Source organism: Vigna unguiculata, chromosome 2 (assembly GCF_037176805.1).
Source record: "Vigna unguiculata cultivar grain cowpea cultivar isolate G323 ecotype 2 chromosome 2, ASM3717680v1, whole genome shotgun sequence".
Classification (NCBI taxonomy): Eukaryota; Viridiplantae; Streptophyta; class Magnoliopsida; order Fabales; family Fabaceae; genus Vigna; species Vigna unguiculata.
Genome location: NC_140793.1, coordinates 9,456,731 through 9,477,632, shown reverse-complemented (window position 1 = coordinate 9,477,632; position 20,902 = coordinate 9,456,731). Strand labels below are relative to the sequence as shown.

The 20,902-nt window shown below is 34.9% G+C and overlaps 1 protein-coding gene across 1 annotated transcript; it reads left to right on the top strand.

Annotated features, from left to right (window-relative positions):
- The first annotated feature begins 714 nt into the window (after positions 1–714).
- On the top strand, positions 715–1,485 carry LOC114174436 (uncharacterized). The gene is made up of 2 exons (XM_028059278.1): positions 715–1,208; positions 1,269–1,485. The coding sequence occupies exons 1-2, from the start codon at positions 715–717 to the stop codon at positions 1,483–1,485; spliced, it is 711 nt and encodes a 236-aa protein (XP_027915079.1).
- Positions 1,486–20,902: the final 19,417 nt, after the last annotated feature.

The window sequence follows — 20,902 nt, the reverse complement described above, 5'->3', positions numbered from 1 at the left end:
CTCATAGGGTTGGATCACGAATGAGTTAGTTTCGTGGGAGCACAGGGAAGTCCCAAGACCTAGTTCATGCATATGACTCATGAAGGACTATAAGGTCATGGTTTGGGTGATTTGGAAATTATGAATTTAAATGTGTTATTTTGGGTTGCGAAACATATTTATATTCATGTTTTGTTTATACATATTGTGCATAGCTCACCCTTTCTGTGTGTGTGTGGTGATGATCGGATAACTTGTTATCTGGGAGCAAACGATGTGACAGGTGGGCCAGGAGATGCTTAGACTCGAAGCGAGGGCTAGCATGGGATATTTTTGTGGATATATATGTATATGGTTATTATTTTATCTTTGAGAATAGTATGTAAACCCTTTGGGAGTCTTTGACTTGTAATTCGGTTTTATGAATTATTGACTCCTAGATTTATGGATTTTAATTTTGTAAAGTTTTAAATTTCCCACGTTTTTGGAAAATGGTTTTTATTAAATGCGACACTTGTTGGATTTCAAATTTTTATTTATTTATTATCATTAATATTCCTTAGGGATGTTACAATTGGTATAAGAGCAAAAGTTTTGAAAATATTTTGGGGCTAGTGGGGAGTGAGCTTATCGATGTGTTTGTTTGTGCATGTTGTGTGTTGAATGGGAAGATGTGTGTGGTTTTGTTGACTAAGTGATTGATTTATAACAGTTGTGATGTGGCGTATCCAGGCTATGACTGCTAACAGAAGGAGAAGGAGTGGTGGTGTTGATGACATCGCGGAGGCGATTCACTGGATGGTGGATGCGATGCAGCCACCTGTAGCGGCACAACCTAGGACGGTGGTCGCACCAGTTAGGGTGCCAACTGTGGAGGATTTTCTACGCCACCAGCCAGCTGAGTTCATTGGCAAGGCTTCCCCCGATGAAGCGGATGCATGGCTCCGCAAGTGTGAGAAAATCTTCAAAGTGATGAACTGCGAAGATGAACAGAAATTGTTGTTCGCTGCGTACCTGCTGAATGGGGATGCTGAATACTGGTGGGCAGGCATGCAACAACAGATGGAGAATAGTGAAGAGCCAGTGACTTGGGCCAACTTTAGAGCTCGTTTCCTGGAGAAGTACTTTCCAGATACGGCGAGACAGGACAAAGAGGCTGAATTCCTAGCATTGCAGCAGGGAGACATGACAATGCAGGAGTATGTGAATAGATTCGAGCACTTGGCGAGGTATTCTTCATAGAACATCACGGAAGAGTGGAAGTGTTTAAAGTTTGAGCGAGGTCTCAGACTTGAGCTGAAGAGGGTGGTAACCCTTCTGAGAGAGAGGAGATTTCCCATCTTGGTGGAGCAGGCCAAGAGTGCTGAGAGTCTTGAGAAGGGCCCTGGTCCTATTGTGAGCCGACATCATAAGAATGTTGTGGAGGCTAGGCAGATGAAAAAGTCATACAATCGACCACAGACATCTCAGGGTCCAGTTGCTACCAGTGTGGCGGACCCCACCTGAAAAGGAATTGTCCACAGCTGGCAGGTGGAGTAGGAGGGTCAGGCGACCATCGCAAGTGTTTTATATGCGACAAACCAGGACACTTCGCCAACAATTGTCCAGCGAAGAAGAGCCTTAGCACGAAGAAATCAGTCACATTGCCAGCAGAGCGAGCTAGGGCAGTGGGCAGAGTCTTTGCCCTGACTACCACCGAGGCAACCTAGCAGAATGGGGCTCCTAAAAGGGTCGGGAAAACCATAATAAAGTACAATTTCGTTTTATTTTTAAAACCCATTTTTAAGACACCTATAAAAGGCAAAGTTTAGGTAAAAAGAAGGGTTTATGCAATTGTTCTGTGGCAGCTTGAGAGGAGAACGAAATTGGAGAGTGAGAGGTTGAGTTGGGTGTGCAAGGGCCGAAGCAAGGGGGAAATCGTGAATCAAGGGGTCTTGTCTTTACAATTTTTGATCACATATTCCAGGTTAGGGGAGTTGAACCCTTGTTGTAAATTATTGGTCTGATTGTATGAGATTGATGATTTATTGCCAGTGAAATTTGAGTTGTTTGTGGGGTGAATTCGGGGTGGGGTAATTGGGTACTGTTGTATTGAAAATTACCTGTGAATTGGTGTTCATGATGGCTATTATGTATTGTGTATACTATTATGGTATGAAAAGTGATAGTGGGAGTTTGTATGGCGTTTGTACCTTGCTGTATTGCAAGTGTAATGTTGGCAAATTGAATTGGTGTATTTTGGGAGCGTTTTGGGTTCACTGATGCAGTGCTCGTGTGCGTAAAACAATGTAGAACCTGCAATTCTCGCTCAGGCGGGTGGGACTCGCCTAGGAGAGACATGCATGGATTCATATTCTTACCTTTCTCGCGGTTCTCGCTCAGGCGAAGAGTGTTGAGTTTGGGCGACACAAACACTCGCTCAGGCGAGTGAGGTTTGCCTAAGCGAGATAGTGATGGAGTTGCGTGTTTTGAGCGCAACTTCTCGTCCAGGCGAGGGTTTTGTGGGTTTTGGGCGAATCATGGTCTCGCTTAGGCGAGACGGCCTCGCCTAAGCGAGATGTCGTGGTTATGTTTTATGCTTTGTTTGCCTTTTAGCCCAGGTGAATTTGATATGGGTGTTTGGGCGAGAGATGATCTCGCCTAGGCGAGTGGATCTCGCCTAAGCGAGATAACTTGATGTTGTTGATGCTTTAAGCTCGCTCAGGCGAGGTGAGTTACCCTAAGCGAGGCTGAGGGCTTAGCTTGGGCGAGAGGTCCCTAGCTTAAGTGAATTTATGCGAGTTACTATGTTTCATGTGTTTGTGAGTGTGTGTTTTGGTTGTTTATCATAAGGATGGATTGTATATGCATGTGGTGTGATGTTTGGGCTTGAAGGACTAAGTCCAATAAGGGTCTGGGATGTGCACGGTGGTTGGACACATGATGGGCATGGAACTAGTTGAGTTCCTGTCGGTTACTAATGGGTGATGAGTCCTTAGTATGGTGCTTGCATGTGTCGGGCGCACGATGGGCAAGGAACTGCTATGTTCCCGTCTGCTACTATTGGGCGAGGAGTCCATAGTATGGTGAATGCGTGCGTGCCAGGGTCCAAGTGTGAGACTTGGATGTTTTACTACAGACGAGGAGTCTGTAGGGCAGGACTATGAGCGGGATAAGCTCATAGGGTTGGACCACGAATGAGTTAGTTTCGTGGGAGCACAGGGAAGTCCCAAGACCTAGTTCATGCATATGACTCATGAAGGACTATGAGGTCATGGTTTGGGTGATTTGGAAATTATGAATTTAAACATGTTATTTTGGGTTGCGAAACATATTTATATTCATGTTTTGTTTATACATATTGTGCATAGCTCACCCTTTGTGTGTGTGTGTGTGGCGATGATCGGATAACTTGTTATCTGGGAGCAGATGATGTGACAGGTGGGCCAGGAGATGCTTAGACTCGGAGCGAGGGCTAGCATGGGATTTTTTTGTAGATATATATGTATATGGTTATTATTTTATCTTTGAGAATACTATGTAAACCCTTTGGAAGTCTTTGACTTGTGATTCGGTTTTATGAATTATTGACTCTTGGATTTATGGATTTTAATTTTGTAAAGTTTTAAATTTCCCGCGTTTTTGGAAAAATAGTTTTTATTAAATGCGACACTTGTTGGATTTCGAATTTTTATTTTTTTATTATCAGTAATATTCCTTAAAGATGTTACATTACCTTGTACCAAGTCAAGGGTTGATTTATTGGTAAATTAGATTGTGAATTTCACTGTCCAGAACTTCCACTTGATGGACCTAAATCTTCATATTTAAGGCCAACCTGAATTTACAAAAATAAAGATAGTGTATTTTGTTTATGCATGACTTCATTAAAGAAAGGAAAACTGAAGTCCAATTTACTAGTTCAGTTGTATTTGTTCAGTTAATTGAACAAAACACAACATGGAAAAGAAAATAACTGGCTTTAGTTAATTTGAGACTAACTTGATATGTCCATTGTTGGAAGGAGAGATCAACTATGCTTCCATTCTTCAAACCTTTCAATATCATTGGACCAATGATCCCAGCACCCCATGTGTCAAAAAAAGCTCCATAGTTTTGAAGCACGAAAGGTTTGCATTATTTGATGTAGTAAGAGAACATGTTTGATGATAAAGTAAAAGGATATGAGGAGGGATTAACAAGCCAATGCATATATAAACCAATATTGCCTCAGCCTTCTATTCTTATATACAACATAAGAAGTAAAGCCAAACCTGAAATCCCACTGTTAAGCTCAGGAGATCAATTATGTTCTTCCTAGTCACTAGTTTGATGGGGATGTCTACTCCAACCTTAGCTTTGTTATTGTTGCCAGTTCCACTCCCTGAAAAGTTGTCCATAATGTCACATATAATATTTTGCGATGTAGTGAAATAAAAACATTGTCATCAGATGTCGTTACTTTTAATTTTATTTTACCTACAAGCTTTCTGTAACATCCCATCAGGATATTACGAGTTTATAATAAAATAAAGAAAATAAATAAATAGCAAAGCATTTAATAATACTTCTCTTTCCCAAACGAGGGAAAAGTGAAACTTTCACATAGATATATAATAGAAACTGAACTTTAACATTTGCCAAATGTCATAATCCTTAATAAAAATCTCAAATGAGCTTACATTTCATTTCCAAAAACAGAAAATACAAGTATATAAAATGCCCCGGATATCCGCTCTTCGTAGCTAAGCTTCACCTGAGCCACCTGCATCAACAACATCTACTCCCGTGTACCGCGTACACGATCATCGCCAAACACACGCAGATAGGATGAGCATAACAGATAACACATATACATAAAGCTTACAGGTATATAATCATACAACCACATGTAACTATACATAACTTAAACATCTCACATTGTTCCATTCTTTAATTTCTACCATCTGACCCCCAATCAAATTATTCGTGTTCTACATCGTTTAATGAATTACTTCAAGGTGACCTGCTGCCATACCTATCGGCCACAACCGATAGAGCATGTGTGGGAAAACATGCTACGGATCATACACCGTAACGCCAGGTAGAGTTCCCATATACGAACATAGTCTGTATCGTCCCAAGACTACCAAACTCGTCAGCCAACAACTGAGGCGGGCAATCGAACTAGACCCATCCCTACTGGCCACAACCAGCACACTCACACCGGCAACACTCGCCAACCCGAGCCACAACTCAAGGGTTACTCGTGTCCATCCGCCATCCCGAGCCACAACTCAAGAGATGCTATTCTGAGCCACAACTCAAGGAATATCACGTGCTTAACCCCTATCCCGAGCCACAACTCAAGGGATACGTTCCGAACCACAACTCAAGGAACACCAGCAATCCCACCTTTAAAGCACCACTAGTCGCGTTGTAGATCACAAGTACAAAACCATAATTCCAAGCTGCAGCAGTTCAAATCGCTTGGCGGGGGACATGTGCCGCCAAGCGCTGCCAGCTCCCAGACCGCCTGGCAGGTACTGCCAGGCGCACAACGCCTCAAAATTTCCCCTCACTACAGGTACCGCCTGGCGGTATTACTCTCACCGCCTGGCGGTATTACTCTCACCGCCTGGCGGTATTACTCTCACCGCCAGGCGCCTACGTAGTAGTGGCTCATTGTTGCACCTATATCGCCTGGCGCCACGGACTGACCGCCAGGCGCTACACTATCAGGTTCTCTCTGGTTCTCTCTCTATCGCCTGGCGGAGTCGTTCTCTATCGCCTGGCGGAGTCGCTCTCTCCCGCCAGGCGCTATACCAGAACAACTTGTTTCTAGTTTAACATATTTTGGTACCTCTAATGATCCTTCATTCCCTTCCACGGCCCTCTCCATCCCTTACTCCACCCCCAAGTTTAATATTAAGGTAAATATTACCTAGCATAATCATAGTTAACCCACTCATACCCACACAAAACAGAAAATTTATACCTGATACATATACCATTGGTTCTATTGACATGTGATTAACAATCTCAATCAATTATCCTATACTCGGACTGGCTCAGGTTCATACCCATCCAACTTTAGTTGTGACTTATACTCTATTCCTACTTAAAGCCTATTTTCCAACCTCACGACCCACTTAAGATTCTCCATCCTTTATCCTTCATGACTTGTTATCCCACTCAAAATATATATCCAATAGGAACATTTTCATTGAATTACCCTTTATTATTTCATGACTAGATTATCATCGCATCTAACCCGAACCAAACGCACTCCAAACTTTGCCACAAGCCTCTAATCTCCTCGCTGTCGCCTGGCGGTATCCTCTAGTCCGCTAGGCGGTACACCAGACCTGGAAAAAATCCAGGTTCAGTCACGACCCATCACATTTTCCCCCATTCTCTTGCTGCGTTTCCTGTCAAATATTCCCTTAATTCACACTCCCACTCACTCGTATATAGACCCATGTGTAATCCTCCCCTCAATCTATACCACTTTCTCCCTTACGATTTCAACATCAACTGGTTTAATAGTAAAGTCCCCTTTACCTCCAACCCTAACACTGTTCCATTACTTATACAGATCCTTCAAGTCGAAAATTAACAAAATACCACCTCCATTATCTTATAACTACCAATCCCCACCTTTTTCCCCGATTAGAATTCTCCCAGAAAGCACAGAACCAGAAAATCGAGTCAACAGACTAGCGTCGCCTAGCGGAAATTCATCACCGCCAGGCAGATCATAAAAATAAGCCCAGAATCTAATCATCCATTTGCGTCGCCTGGCGGTACAGGGTTCCACCGCCAGGCGCTGCCCCCAGAAACACCCCAAACACACACAATTGGCATGAGCCGTCTGGCGGCTATGTATAGCCCGCCAGGCGGTTTCTGGAAAATTTCCAAAAATTAGAATTTCAGAACCAAAACAAGAATCATGCATTCATATCATCATATAGTTCGTGGAATTTAATAAAACACTAAAGCAACAGAGTCCAGCTCCCCTAACCTGGATCCTTTAGCTTAAACTTTGGCAATTTGGGAAGTTCTCCTTTGATCACCCACCTTCCTTAATTCCTCACTAATCAGTACCTCAACTCTCACTCAAACCTCACAAACTCTCAAATTTTTGTGCTCTCTCTCTCTCTCTGTATATTTTCCAGCTTGCCAAACTTTAGTTATTAACCTAATTTCACCATTTAAAAGATGCCTAAAGCTAGGTGATTAATCCCAAAACGAAAATGGCATTGAATAGGATGTAATGTTCTATTAACTCACCCACGGCTGCCTATCCAGCCTCCTTTGACCGCCCATTCACTTAGGGTTTTCCTTCCACCTTTCCATATTCAAGCTAAAACCAAAAATACCAAAAAATATAAAGTGTAATGTAAGTTCTCTAAGGCTTGAACCCATAACCATGCAATTGTCAAATCAATGCCAAACCATCATTCCAATTCATGTTTCTTGCTAACAATCATAATTCAATTATCATATTATACCAAAACATGATTACATAGAATTAAATAATAAAACAATAACACCCAAAAGTTAGCATACGGACTCGAACCCAAGTCCTCTCACACAAACCAAGTACTCTCAACCACATGAGCTAGCACTTTTCCACGTCATGCCAACCATAATTTAATGTCATAATCATTTCCCCACCTGCATTTATTAATTAATTATTTAATTAATTAATTAAATCCTACAGGTCTTACACTTTCCATTTATTAAAGCATGTAGAGCATGACCAAGGGACTCAATGTGAAGGACAGTTTGAGAACCAGCATCATCTTCAATACCAATACTGCAGAAAAATATTGATGTGTTACGTGTTATAGTGAAAGACAAGTCTGAAGAAAGACTCCTTAGCCTTAAAGGCATATTCTATACCTTAACGAGTACCACAAATAATCACTTTTATCAGCGATTGTATTTATTTGCTCCAATAATCCAAATTTGGAGAATGAATCATCCTTTGAAATGCCAACGGGTTCACTAATCCAACTCCATCCTGAGCCAGAGCCAACTTCTTCCTTTAAGGATTCAGTTGTGAAGCTTGAAATCATAGATGCAGAAATCCTAGAATTCTTTTCAACTAAAATGGTAACAATTCTGTAAAATTTGACTACCTGAGAGATAAAAAAAGAAAACAATATATACACACACGTATACTTTTCAAAAATCAAGATTATCTATACCAGAAATCAAAATTGAACCAAATAATATTGAAAAGAATAGTAACTATATCAAACAACAGAATAAGAGAAAAATATAATAAACAAAAAATTTTCTCCTAAAGTGTGAGGAGTACCTTCTACCATAAATTATACTTAAAGAACTCTTTCATTTTAATCATAACTACACCTAATAATTGTTAAGGTTTGGGTGGAAAAAATATGGAAAATCAATAGAATAACAAGCTATAACCTATAAATCAAAGTTTGATTGGAAAATACTCCTACCGTTTTACTGAGAAGAAGAAAGACCACACTGCTTTAAGAAAAAAGGAGACCGGAAAAGAGATCAAAATTATATTGATAATTGTATGAAATCTAAAAATGAAAATTGTAAGTGAAATTTGAGAGCGAAAATAAAGAAGCAAACTAAGAAGACGAGAACAACCCTGAAAATTAAAAACTAGAGAGAACAAAGATCAGAAGAAAAGAAGAACAAAAAATGCCTAAAGAGAAAAACATGAAAAAACTTACAAACCACTAAATTGTTGTGCAATAAGTACTCTATGACTAATTTGAATTTTGGTTTGATAAGAAATCAATGTTTGCAACATTGAGCGATAAGAAATCACATTCCCTCGTCGAAATTCCCAAACCTATTTGAAAGACATCCAGAAGCAAAGTGATTAATTATAATCTAAGTTTTCACCTTTAATCAAAGTAACTTCTCAATTATTAGCAAAAACTTATTCAATCATATGAAAGTTTCTAAAATTAATCAAATTTGATAACGCTGTCATCAAGCGATCAAATTAATACTACTTATCTATAACAACTTCAGTATTGTTAAGAAAGTAGCCAAAAAATTAGTATGGGTTAAGTTAACCCTAAGTCGTCTCCCAACGAACACGGAATTGATTTTTAACAAGTTAGTTCTTATAATATCTATACAAAAGAGTTAGTCAAATAAAATATCAAAAATATGAAAGATAAATATAAAAAGATAAAATAAGATAGAAACAATAGTAAAGAAAAAATAGGTCGATTCCACTGCTTTTTCAAAATAGGATTCATCATTGGTTTCCTAAAGATTATTGTTATTGATTTCTTGTTTAAGACTTCAAATTAATCAATGTAACTTCTCAATTAATTTGTTGGTGTTTTTACTTTCAACCAAAGTAACTTCTCAATCAAAAGTAAAGACTTTGTAGATTAATCTTAGGAAATTTAACCAAAGTAACTTCTCAATTAAATATTACTAAGCCTAATCATGTCCATTCTTTTACCTCTTATATCTAGTAAAAAGCTAATTAACCAAAGTAACTTCTTGATTACTTATAATCTAAGTGTTCACCTTTAATCAAAGTAACTTCTCAATTATTAGCAAAAACTTATTCAATCACATGAAAGTTTCTAAAATTAATCAAAGTAACTTCTCAATTAAAATTTAAAAACCCTTGGACTCATACGATTGTTATGTTATGCAGATTTAACACCGTGCTAACTTGCTACAATGTAAAAATCATTACTTTTACTAAATTAAGAACCAAAATACATAGATGAACATAAATCTCAACAAGAATCAAAAGAACAAACAAATTAATTGATCTAACCTCAGAATCCAATTAAGAAATTACAATGGAATCAACCCAAGAAGTTTAGCACTCCATGAAATACAAAATAAAATAAAAATAGAGAGAAGAATAGAGAGAGAAAGGAAACGAAATTAGACCCCCTAAGGGTTCCTAAACTTCGAAGTCCTGAGCTTTTTTTTTTCTGCTTCTCCCTTCGTCTCTTTATATAGGAATTGCACTGGGCTTTTCTGTTGCTAAAATCTCTCAAATATCTTTTAAAATAAAGATAAAGATAAATATTTAAAAATATTTGGAGAGATATAGAATATTTGACAAATATAATTGGTTGATAATATCAATATCTATTATAACTAAATAAATTAATTACTTAAAGATATATGATAAATTATTACCAATTAATATTTGTATTAATTTTCCAAATCAACCCTTTGCAATCTCCTCAAATTATCTTCTAAATAATCCAATATCTTCAAGATATATTTGTTTGTTGTGGATCTAAAAAGATTTAATAAGATCTTGTCATATTTAAAAAGATTTGGTAGTTAATATCTTTTAATATTTTATGATATAATTAAATAAGATAACTATTTAAAAATATCAAATACAATATTTAAAGATATATTTTTCCCAAATTATATTCTATCATAAAGATAAAGAAAACCGCAAGGTCCAATTTTTTGTTGCTCTCTTCTTGGCTTAGCCAAACATCTTCACTTTTTCAAGCTTTTCTTATTGTCTTCATGCAATGCTTGGTGATGAGTGCGTATTTTTGCTCTCATTCAGTGTTTAATTCTGAGTATTTAATTGAATTTATGTGCTTAAAGAATGATTTAATTGATAATTCTGATAATTAGGCTATTTGAGCTTGTGTGATAAAAATGTGCTAAAAAGTGATTTTTAGCTGCATAAATTATTTTTGGATATTTTAAACATTTATTGATGCAGCTGAAGTTAAGATTAAGCTTATCTAAAGGTGGAAAAATAAATTGATTGAAATTACAAAACACCTTTAAATAAGGCTAAAATCAGCAAGTTCTGGAAAAATCACTTTTGTACCCCATACATTACTTATACACTCCCCTTTTCTAAAAAGGGTCTCACAAAACCTACTTCTACACCCCTACCTTTGTCTATTTTCACCCCTCCTACCACTTAAACTCCATTCACTCAGATGTTGCCATGTGGCAATCCTCAACTTTTAAAATTAGCCAACCAGAATAAGTCACGTGGCATTAATCCTTGCAAACACATCTACATCAGGTCGTCAAAAAAATCAACAGAAACGTCGTGAACCATGGAATCACCACCACAACAACGCACCTCACCAGAACCACCATTCGGAAGCCATGGTAGCACCACTCCCTCTCGAGCAAGCAGCGCATCCCTCACAACAGCGTTGCCGGAAAATGCAACGCAGCAGCCTTGCCGGAAAACGTCCCTGCGGCAGAAACCATGGTGGAGGAAGGAGGAAGGAGGAAGAAACCCTAATTCTGGAGAGAGAAGAAGCTGCCATGTGTTAGTCTGCTATTGTACAGTCAAACTGGTCAAACCTGGTCAAACAGTCAACTCTAGTCAAATATTCAAATCTGGTCAAAGACTAGTCAAACAAGAGGGGTTTAACTGCAAATATTGATATTTTTGGATGTCTCTGCAAATTTGGACTACAGGATTAAAAATGGCTTATTGAGAAAATTAATGCAAATATTATTTGTTAATAATTTATTAGATATCTTTAAATTATTTATTTATTTATTTATATCATAAATTATTAACCAAACTATATTTGTCAAATAGTTTAGATCTCTCCAAATATCTTTGAATATTTAACTTTATTTTTATTTTAAAAGATATTTGAGAGGTTTTATCAACCGAAAAGCCCAGTCCAAATCCTATATAAAGAGACCAAGGGAGAAGCAAAAAAAGGACAAGCTCGGGACTTCGGAGTTTAGGAACCCTCAGGGGGGGCTAATTTCATTTCCTTTCTCTCTCTATTCTTCTTTTATTTCTATTTTGTATTTCATGGAGTGCTAAACTTCTTGGGTTGATTTCATTGTAATTTCATTATGGATTCTGAGGTTAGAATGAATTAATTTCTTTGTTCTTTTTATTATTGTTGAGGTTTTAATTCATCTATGTCTTTTATCTTTGAATCACGTAAAAAGTAATGATTTTAAATCTATATGCATGTTGATCATATGAGTTCAAGGGTTTTTAAATTTAATTGAGACTTTACTTTGATTTTATTTATAAACTTTCATATGATTAAATGAGTTTTTACCAATAATTGAGACTTTACTTTGGTTAAAGGTATTTACTCTAACTACAATTAATTGAGACTTTACTTTGATTAGTTAAGCTTTTTATTTGGTGAGAAGATAAAAGAATAGACATGATTAGGCATAGTAAAATTTGATTGAGACTGTACTTTGGTTGAATTTACTGTGGATAATCTAAAAGTTCTCACTTTTGATTGAGACTGTACTTTGGTTAAAAGTGAGAACGCCAACAAATTAATTGAGACTTTACATTGATTAATTTGTAAATCTATAACAATAATTAATTGAGCAATAATCTTTAGATAACCGATGATGAATCTATTTTGAAAAAGCAATGGAATCAATCTATTTTCTTTACTATTGTTTTTATTTCTTTTTATGTTTTAAATTTTATTTCTATCTTTGTTTATCTTAATCCCCATATTTTTATTATTTTATTTGACTAACTCTTTTGTATAGAATTTATAAGAACTAATTTGTTAAAAATCAATTTCGTGTTCGTTGGGAGACGACTTTAGGTTACTTTACCCTTTCTATTTTGTTGACTACTTTCTTAATAATACTGAAGTTGTTATAGATAAGTAGTATTAATTTGATCGCGTCAACGACAGCGTTATCAAATTTGGCGCCGTTGCCGGGGAACACGGTTAGAATTTTTATCATTTTAGTTCTTATTTTTATTCTTTTCATTTTATTTTTTATTTTTATTTTTATTATTTTTATTATTATTATTATTTTATCACTAACATTTTTTTCCTAAAATTTATTTTATTTTCTTTAGTTATTTTATTTTTTTTAGTTACTTTATTTTTTTAAGCATAATTTTTGTTTGAGGAATTTTGTTAGGAAATTTGTGAAACTAGTTGGGAAACACTTTGGCTAAGGAAAGATAAGGTACTTAAGTTGTCCATTGAGATGCAGCTCTCTTTCCTTGAAGTCTACTCAACAAGCTTTCAACTTATTTCTTTTCAGAAAACCTCTTTCAAAAATGCAAAATAATTTTTCATACGAAAGTAATCAACATTGTAGTTTTCAAATGGATTACAATTGCTATCCACAGCAACCACGTGATTTTCAGCAACAAATTGTCACACCTACTTCTACACCTGATATAAATGGATTAACTTTACGACAATTTAATGATTTATATCCTAGATCATCTTTTTTGGGATATGAGCAACAACCATATTCTGAGTGTCCACCTCAGCAACCATATATTCCAAATAGTTTTCAGCAACAATATGTACCACCACAACAAGTTGAAGCAACCAATGGACCATGCTACAAGGAAGTTATGATATTAATGGGTGAAGTTATAGAGAAATTAGAGTCCATGGATGAAAGGTTGCGAGTTGATCAACGATGCAGAAATATTGAGCAAGAGTGGTATGAAAATAAGTAAATACTGTCTGATATGTTGAGGGATGCATGTAAGAACAACTTCATAGAATTACTTGTAACTGTTAATACCACCCCTCAATCCCATCAGAGATTTCCTGAAAATCCAGATTTTAACGAACTTTGTCATGAAATCAAAGATGTGCTTCTGAAGTTGGCCATCAGAGCTGAACAAATGTCTGAAGATTTGACTCAGCTAATGAATGATACAGTTAGAAAGGTCACTTTGGAAGATATGATGAATATGATGACTGAAATGATGAAGATGAATCAGACAGATCAGAAAGAGATAATGAATGCCGCCACACAAAGCTTGTAGAGTTAGTCTGAAAAACCATTAGCGGAATCACATCATAGTAATATGTCTACTAATGGACATATCAATTTTGCTAAAGATGTTGTTGATGAAGAAATTAAAGATTCTCACATAAACATATCTACTGATGGATATGTTGACGATGCTCAATGTGAATATAAAGTTGTACATCTTGATGATCATTTTCAAGAGCAAAGTTGTGAGAACAATATAATGGAGGAATCAAGTGCAGTTGAAGAGCCTACAGTATTCGAAGATGCAGTTGAAGCATCTACTATTGCAACTGACTTGGTTAATGATGAAGCAGTAGAGTCAACGACACTAGGTGAAAATTTTTGCTCAGAAGATGAGATTATGAGGATTACTGATGATCCGCTTAACCATCTGAATGCACCTGATGATGCTCAAGTTGAGTTGAAGCCACACACTCCACACATCAAGTTTGTTGATGTGAATGATGCAAATAAGTTTTCAGTGGTTATCTTTGTTGACATGGCTGCAGAAAAAGAAGAAAGGTTGCTGCTACAGGTAAAAAGTTTAGATTCAAATTCTTTTGAAATCATTGTTGATAGAAAAGTTAAATTGCATGCATATTTGTTTTTTGTTTTTTATTTTAATAAAAAATATAAAAAAATTTCAAAAATATGTTTTTTTGTTTTTAGTTTTCATAAACTTCAAAAAGTAAAAATTAAAAAAATGGTACAAGCTGATTTGTACTTTGTAAAATTAAAGAAACTAAATTTTGACATATGGCCAGATTGAGCTAGAAGTCACAAATTTTTTCGTTTCCTCCCCAAAATAAGTCCATCAAGGACATTTTTTTGAAATAAGTGAGGGGGAGACAAACTGTAGGTAGGATTTTTTCTTTTTTGTGTTTTTCAATTTTTTGTTTTTGTTTTTATAAAACAATTGTGATTTCTTTTTGAGAAAATTGTGAAAGTATTAACTTTTTACTAAGTGAAACTTTTAAACAATATGTCTCATAAGAAATCCACCAAAAATATTTCCCTGCTTTCAATAAAACATATTGACATTGGATTTTTGGGATTTGATCCAGTAAATGGGATGATCATAATTCTGGAAAAATAAAAGTCATGTTGATATAAGTGGTTTGTTTCTTTGAATTGCTAATTGAGTTGATTTGAGAATTTCTTGATTAAATCTTTTATGAAAGAATTTGACCTTGTGAGTCTTGAGCCTTAATGTAAAGGATGAACTGCCATGTGTCATTCCTATTTTTTCTTGAGCGACTTGCTCATGTTTTGTTTATACTCAAATGTTTAGCTTGGTTCTTTTGTTGTGAATCTTAGGTGAATATGCATGATTTGATATGACTGAGGCATTTTTTATTTTTAGCTACTTGGCCAAATAAGCCCACCTTGATATTAATCCATTGGTAGCCCCTTTGAGCTTTTAAACCTCTTTTTCTTGTTTTAAGCCTATTGCATAACCTTGAAAAGAAAAAGACTATATTCTACCTTCGGAAAAAAGAAGGAGCTAATGGATTGTGTTCAGGAATGGTTGAGGAATAAAGTGTGTGGGTGAGTACCTCACCCACAAATTAATAAAAATGGCAAAAGGAAAAATTGTTAATGAAAAAGTGTTGAAATGAAAAAAAAAATTGCTTTCTAAAAAAAAATAGAGAGCAACAAAGAGCAATAAACGAAAAAGATTGTTTTTGAAATTATGCTCCATTATTCTTCCTACATTACTATTTCAAAAACCCAAGAGTCCTGAAATTTTTCCTACCTTTGCCTTGGCACCGTTATAACCTGTGAAAAGTCCTCATGATTTTTGAATGCATATTTTCTGAGAGTTTGTGAATATTAGAGTCTTGTTAAGTATTATGAGAGTTTACTTACATGAGTATTTTGAGCTAAAACACAAGTCAAAATACTTGAGCGAATTTTGGTGATAAAATACACATTTAATGTGAATGTTTTCTTTCATAATTGATTGTCTTGTGAATTCAAAAGATTAACTCATGTGTGAAAAATAGAATTTTTCCGTTTGTTTATGCATGATAACTTGATTTCTAGAATATTCATTTGTCTCAAGTAAGGTTTATTCCTTTAATCTAGTGTGTATGTGAAATAAAATACCTCAGAAGAAGTTTTGAAATTGCTTGATTTTGCCAAGGAGTGCAAAAGGATAAGTGTGTGGGTATGATGAGTGCGTATTTTTGCCCTCATTCAGTGTTTAATTCAGAGTATTTAATTGAATTTATGTGCTTAAAGAGTGATTTAATTGATAATTATGATAATTAGGCTATTTGAGCTTGTGTGATAAAAATGTGCTAAAAAGTGATTTTTAGCTGCATAAATTATTTTTGGATATTTTAAACGTTTATTGATGCAGCTGAAGTTAAGATTAAGCTTATCTAAAGGTGGAAAAATAAATTGATTGAAATTACAAAACACCTTTAAATAAGGCTAAAATAAGCAAGTTCTGGAAAAATCACTTTTGTATCCCATACATTACTTATACACTCCCCTTTTCCAAAAAGGGTCTCACAAAACCTACTTCTACACCCCTACCTTTGTCTATTTTCACCCCTCCTACCACTTAAACTCCATTCACTCAGATGTTGCCATGTGGCAATCCTCAACTTTTAAAATTAGCCAACCAGAACAAGTCACGTGGCATTAATCCTTGCAAACACATCTACATCAGGTCGTCAAAGAAATCAACAAAAACGTCGTGAACCATGGAATCACCACCACAACAACGCACCTCACCAGAACCACCATTCGGAAGCCATGGTAGCACCACTCCCTCTCGAGCAAGCAGCGCATCCCTCACAACAGCGTTGCCGGAAAATGGACCGCAGCAGCCTTGCCGGAAAACGTCCTTGCGGCAGAAACCATGGTGGAGGAAGGAGGAAGGAGGAAGAAACCCTAATTCTGGAGAAAGAAGAAGCTGCCATGTGTTAGTCTGCTATTGTACAGTCAAACTGGTCAAACTTGGTCAAACAGTCAACTCTAGTCAAATATTCAAATCTGGTCAAAGACTGGTCAAACAAGAGGGGTTTAACTGCAAATATTGATATTTTTGGATGTCTCTGCAAATTTGGACTACAGGATTAAAAATGGCTTATTGAGAAAATTAATGCAAATATTATTTGTTAATAATTTATTAGATATCTTTAAATTATTTATTTATTTATATCATAAATTATTAACCAAACTATATTTGTCAAATAGTTTAAATCTCTCCAAATATCTTTGAATATTTATCTTTATCTTTATTTTAAAAGATATTTGAGAGGTTTCATCAACAGAAAGCCCAGTCCAAATCCTATATAAAGAGACCAAGGGAGAAGCAAAAAAAGGACAAGCTCGGGACTTCAGAGTTTAGGAACCCTCAAGGGGGCCTAATTTCGTTTCCTTTCTCTCTCTATTCTTCTTTTATTTCTATTTTGTATTTCATGGAGTGCTAAACTTCTTGGGTTTATTCCATTGTAATTTCATTATGGATTCTGAGGTTAGAATGAATTAATTTCTTTGTTCTTTTTATTATTGTTGAGGTTTTAATTCATCTATGTCTTTTATCTTTGAATCACGTAAAAAGTAATGATTTTAAATCTATATGCATGTTGATCATATGAGTTCAAGGGTTTTTAAATTTAATTGAGACTTTACTTTGATTTTATTTATAAACTTTCATATGATTAAATGAGTTTTTACCAATAATTGAGACTTTACTTTGGTTAAAGGTATTTACTCTAACTACAATTAATTGAGACTTTACTTTGATTAGTTAAGCTTTTTATTTGGTGAGAAGATAAAAGAATAGACATGATTAGGCATAGTAAAATTTGATTGAGACTGTACTTTGGTTGAATTTACTGTGGATAATCTAAAAGTTCTCACTTTTGATTGAGACTGTACTTTGGTTAAAAGTGAGAACGCCAACAAATTAATTGAGACTTTACATTGATTAATTTGTAAATCTATAACAATAATTAATTGAGCAATAATCTTTAGATAACCAATGATGAATCTATTTTGAAAAAGCAATAGAATCAATCTATTTTCTTTACTATTGTTTTTATTTCTTTTTATCTTTTAAATTTTATTTCTATCTTTGTTTATCTTAATCCCCATATTTTTATTATTTTATTTGACTAACTCTTTTGTATAGAATTTATAAGAACTAATTTGTTAAAAATCAATTCCGTGTTCGTTGGGAGACGACTTTGGGTTACTTTACCCTTTCTATTTTGTTGACTACTTTCTTAACAATACTAAAGTTGTTATAGATAAGTAGTATTAATTTGATCGCGTCAACGACAGCGTTATCACTTGGCTTGGATTTTTGTGTTTTTGATAATTTCTTATTCTTGGATTTATCTTTAAGGTGTCATGAAGCTTTAATCAATTTATTTCCACACCTCCATGAGCTCAACTTAGTTGTAGCTGCACTAACACACCTCAAAATATCCAAAGAACATTTATGCAACTAAAAAGCTATTTTTGACATGTTTTTGTATCTCATGCTCAATAAACCCAATTATAGGAAATCCCAATTAAATCAATCCTTAAGCACATAAATTCAATTAAATACCCATAATTAAACATTAAATGAGGGCAAAAATACGCACTCATCATAACCACACACTTATCCTCTTACACTCCTGGGCAAAATTGAGCAATTTCAAAACTTTGTTCTGATGTATTTTACTTCATATCAACACTAGATCAAAGGAATGAACCTTACTTGAGACAAATCAATATTCTATAAATTAAGTTACCATGCATAAACAAATGGAAAGATTCTATTTTTCACACAGGAGTTAATCTTTTGAATTCACAAGACAATCAATTATGAAAGAAAACACTCAAGTTAGATGTGTATTTTCTCACCAAAATTCACTCAAGTGTTTTGGTTTGTGTTTTCACTCAAAATACTCATGCAAGTAAAAACTCGTAATACTTAACAAGACTCTAATATTCACAAACTTTCAGAAAACATGCATTCAAAGATCACGAGGACTTTTTTACAGGTTATAATGGGGCCAAAGGTAGGAAAAAATTTAGGATTTTTGAGTTTTTGAAATAGTAATGTAGGAAGAATAATGGAGCATAATTTCAAAAATAACTCTTTTTCGTTGATTGCTTTGTTGCTCTCTCTTTTTTTTGAAAGCAATTATTTTTTTCCTTTCAACATTTTCATCAACAATTTTTCCTTTTGCCATTTTTATTAATTTGTGGGTGAGGTACTCACCCACACACTTTATTCCTCAATCATTCCTGAACATAATCCATTAGCTCCTTCTTTCTTCCTAAGGTAGAATATGGTCTTTTTCTTTTCAAGGTTATGCAATAGGCTTAAAACAAGAAAAAGAGATTTAAAGCTCAAAGGGACTACCAATGGATTAATATCAAGGTGGACTTATTTGGCCAAGTAGCTAAAAACAAGAAATGCCTTAGTCATATCAAATCATGCATATTCACCTAAGATGCAAAACAAAAGAGTCAAGTTAAACATTTGAGTATAAACAAACATGAGCAAGTCACTCAAGAAAAAATAGGAATGGCACATGGCGGTCCATCCTTTACATTAAGGCTCAAGACTCACAAGGTCAAATTCTTTCACAAAAGATTTAATCAAGAAATTCTCAAATCAACTCATTTAGCAAATCATAGAAACAATCCACTCATATCAACATGACTTTTATTTTTCTAGAATTATGATCATCCCAATTACTGAATCAAATCCTAAAAATCCAATGTCAATATGTTTTATTAAAAGAAGGGAAATATTTTTGTTGGATTTCTTATGAGATATATTGTTTAAAAGTTTCTCTTAGTAAAAAGTTAATACTTTCACAATTTCCTCAAAAAGAAATCACAATTTTTTTTATGAAAACAAAAACAAAAAACAGAAAAAGGAAAATCCTAGCTACAGTTTGTCTTCCCCACACTTATTTCAAAAAATGTCCTTAATGGACTTATTTTGGGGAGGAAGCGAAAAAATTTGTGACTTCTGGCTCAATCTGGCCATATGTCAAAATTTATTTTCTTTAATTTTACAAAGTACAAGTTAGCCTGTATAATTTTATTATAGAAAACAAAAACATATATTTTTGAAATTTTTTTAATATTAAAAACAGAAACAAAAAACAAACATGCATGCAAATTAACTTTTTTATCAACAATGTTTTCAAAAGAATATGAGTCTAACCTCTTTTCCTTTTGAAGCAACCTTTCCTCTTTCTCCGCAGTCAAGTCAACAAAAATCGCCACTGAAAACTTATTTGCATCATTCACATCAATAAACTTGATGTGTGGAGTGTGTGGCTTCAACTCAATTTGAGCATCATTAGGTGCATTCAGATCGTTAACAAGATCATCAGTAATCCTCATAATCTCACCTTGTGAGCAAAAATATGCACTTGAAGTAGTTGAATATGCTACTTCATCATTAACCAAGTCAATTGTAATAGTTGATGCTTCAGCTGCATCTTCGAATATCATTGGCTCTTCAACTGCACTTGGTTCCTCCATTGTATTGCTCTCACAACTTTGCTTCTCAAAAAGATCATCTATACTTAAATCATCATCAATAGATAAAACTTTATATTCACATTGAGCATCCTCAACATATCTATCAGTAGATATGTATGTGTGAGAATCTTCAATTTCTTCATCAGCAACATTTTTAGCAAAATTGATATGTCCATCAGTAGACATATTACTATGAGCATCATTATATCTATCAGTAGATATACTAGTGTGATTGGATTCTGGTGTTGGTTGATCTGACATTTGAATCGTGTACTCATTCACATCAGTGCTCAATTGTTCCATCCTTTGATTCATGCTTCTTAACAATTTCATGTCATCCCTTTGCTCAATTATCGTCTTCATATGTTTTTCTAAGGTGGCCTCCATAGCTTTGTCTTTCATTAGGTGACTTAAATCTTCTGACATTTGTTCAGCTCTAATGGCCAACTTTAGAAGCATATCTTCTATTTCATGACGAAGTGCTCTAAATTCTAGGGTTTCAAGAAATCTCGGATGGCATTGGAGGGTGGTATTAACAGTACAAAGTAATTCTACAAAGTTGTTGTTACTTGCATCCTCCATCATGTTGTATAATACTTTATCATTTTTATACCATTCTTGCTCAATATCTTTGCATCGCTGATCAGCTCGCAACCTTTCATCTATAGTGTCTAATTTC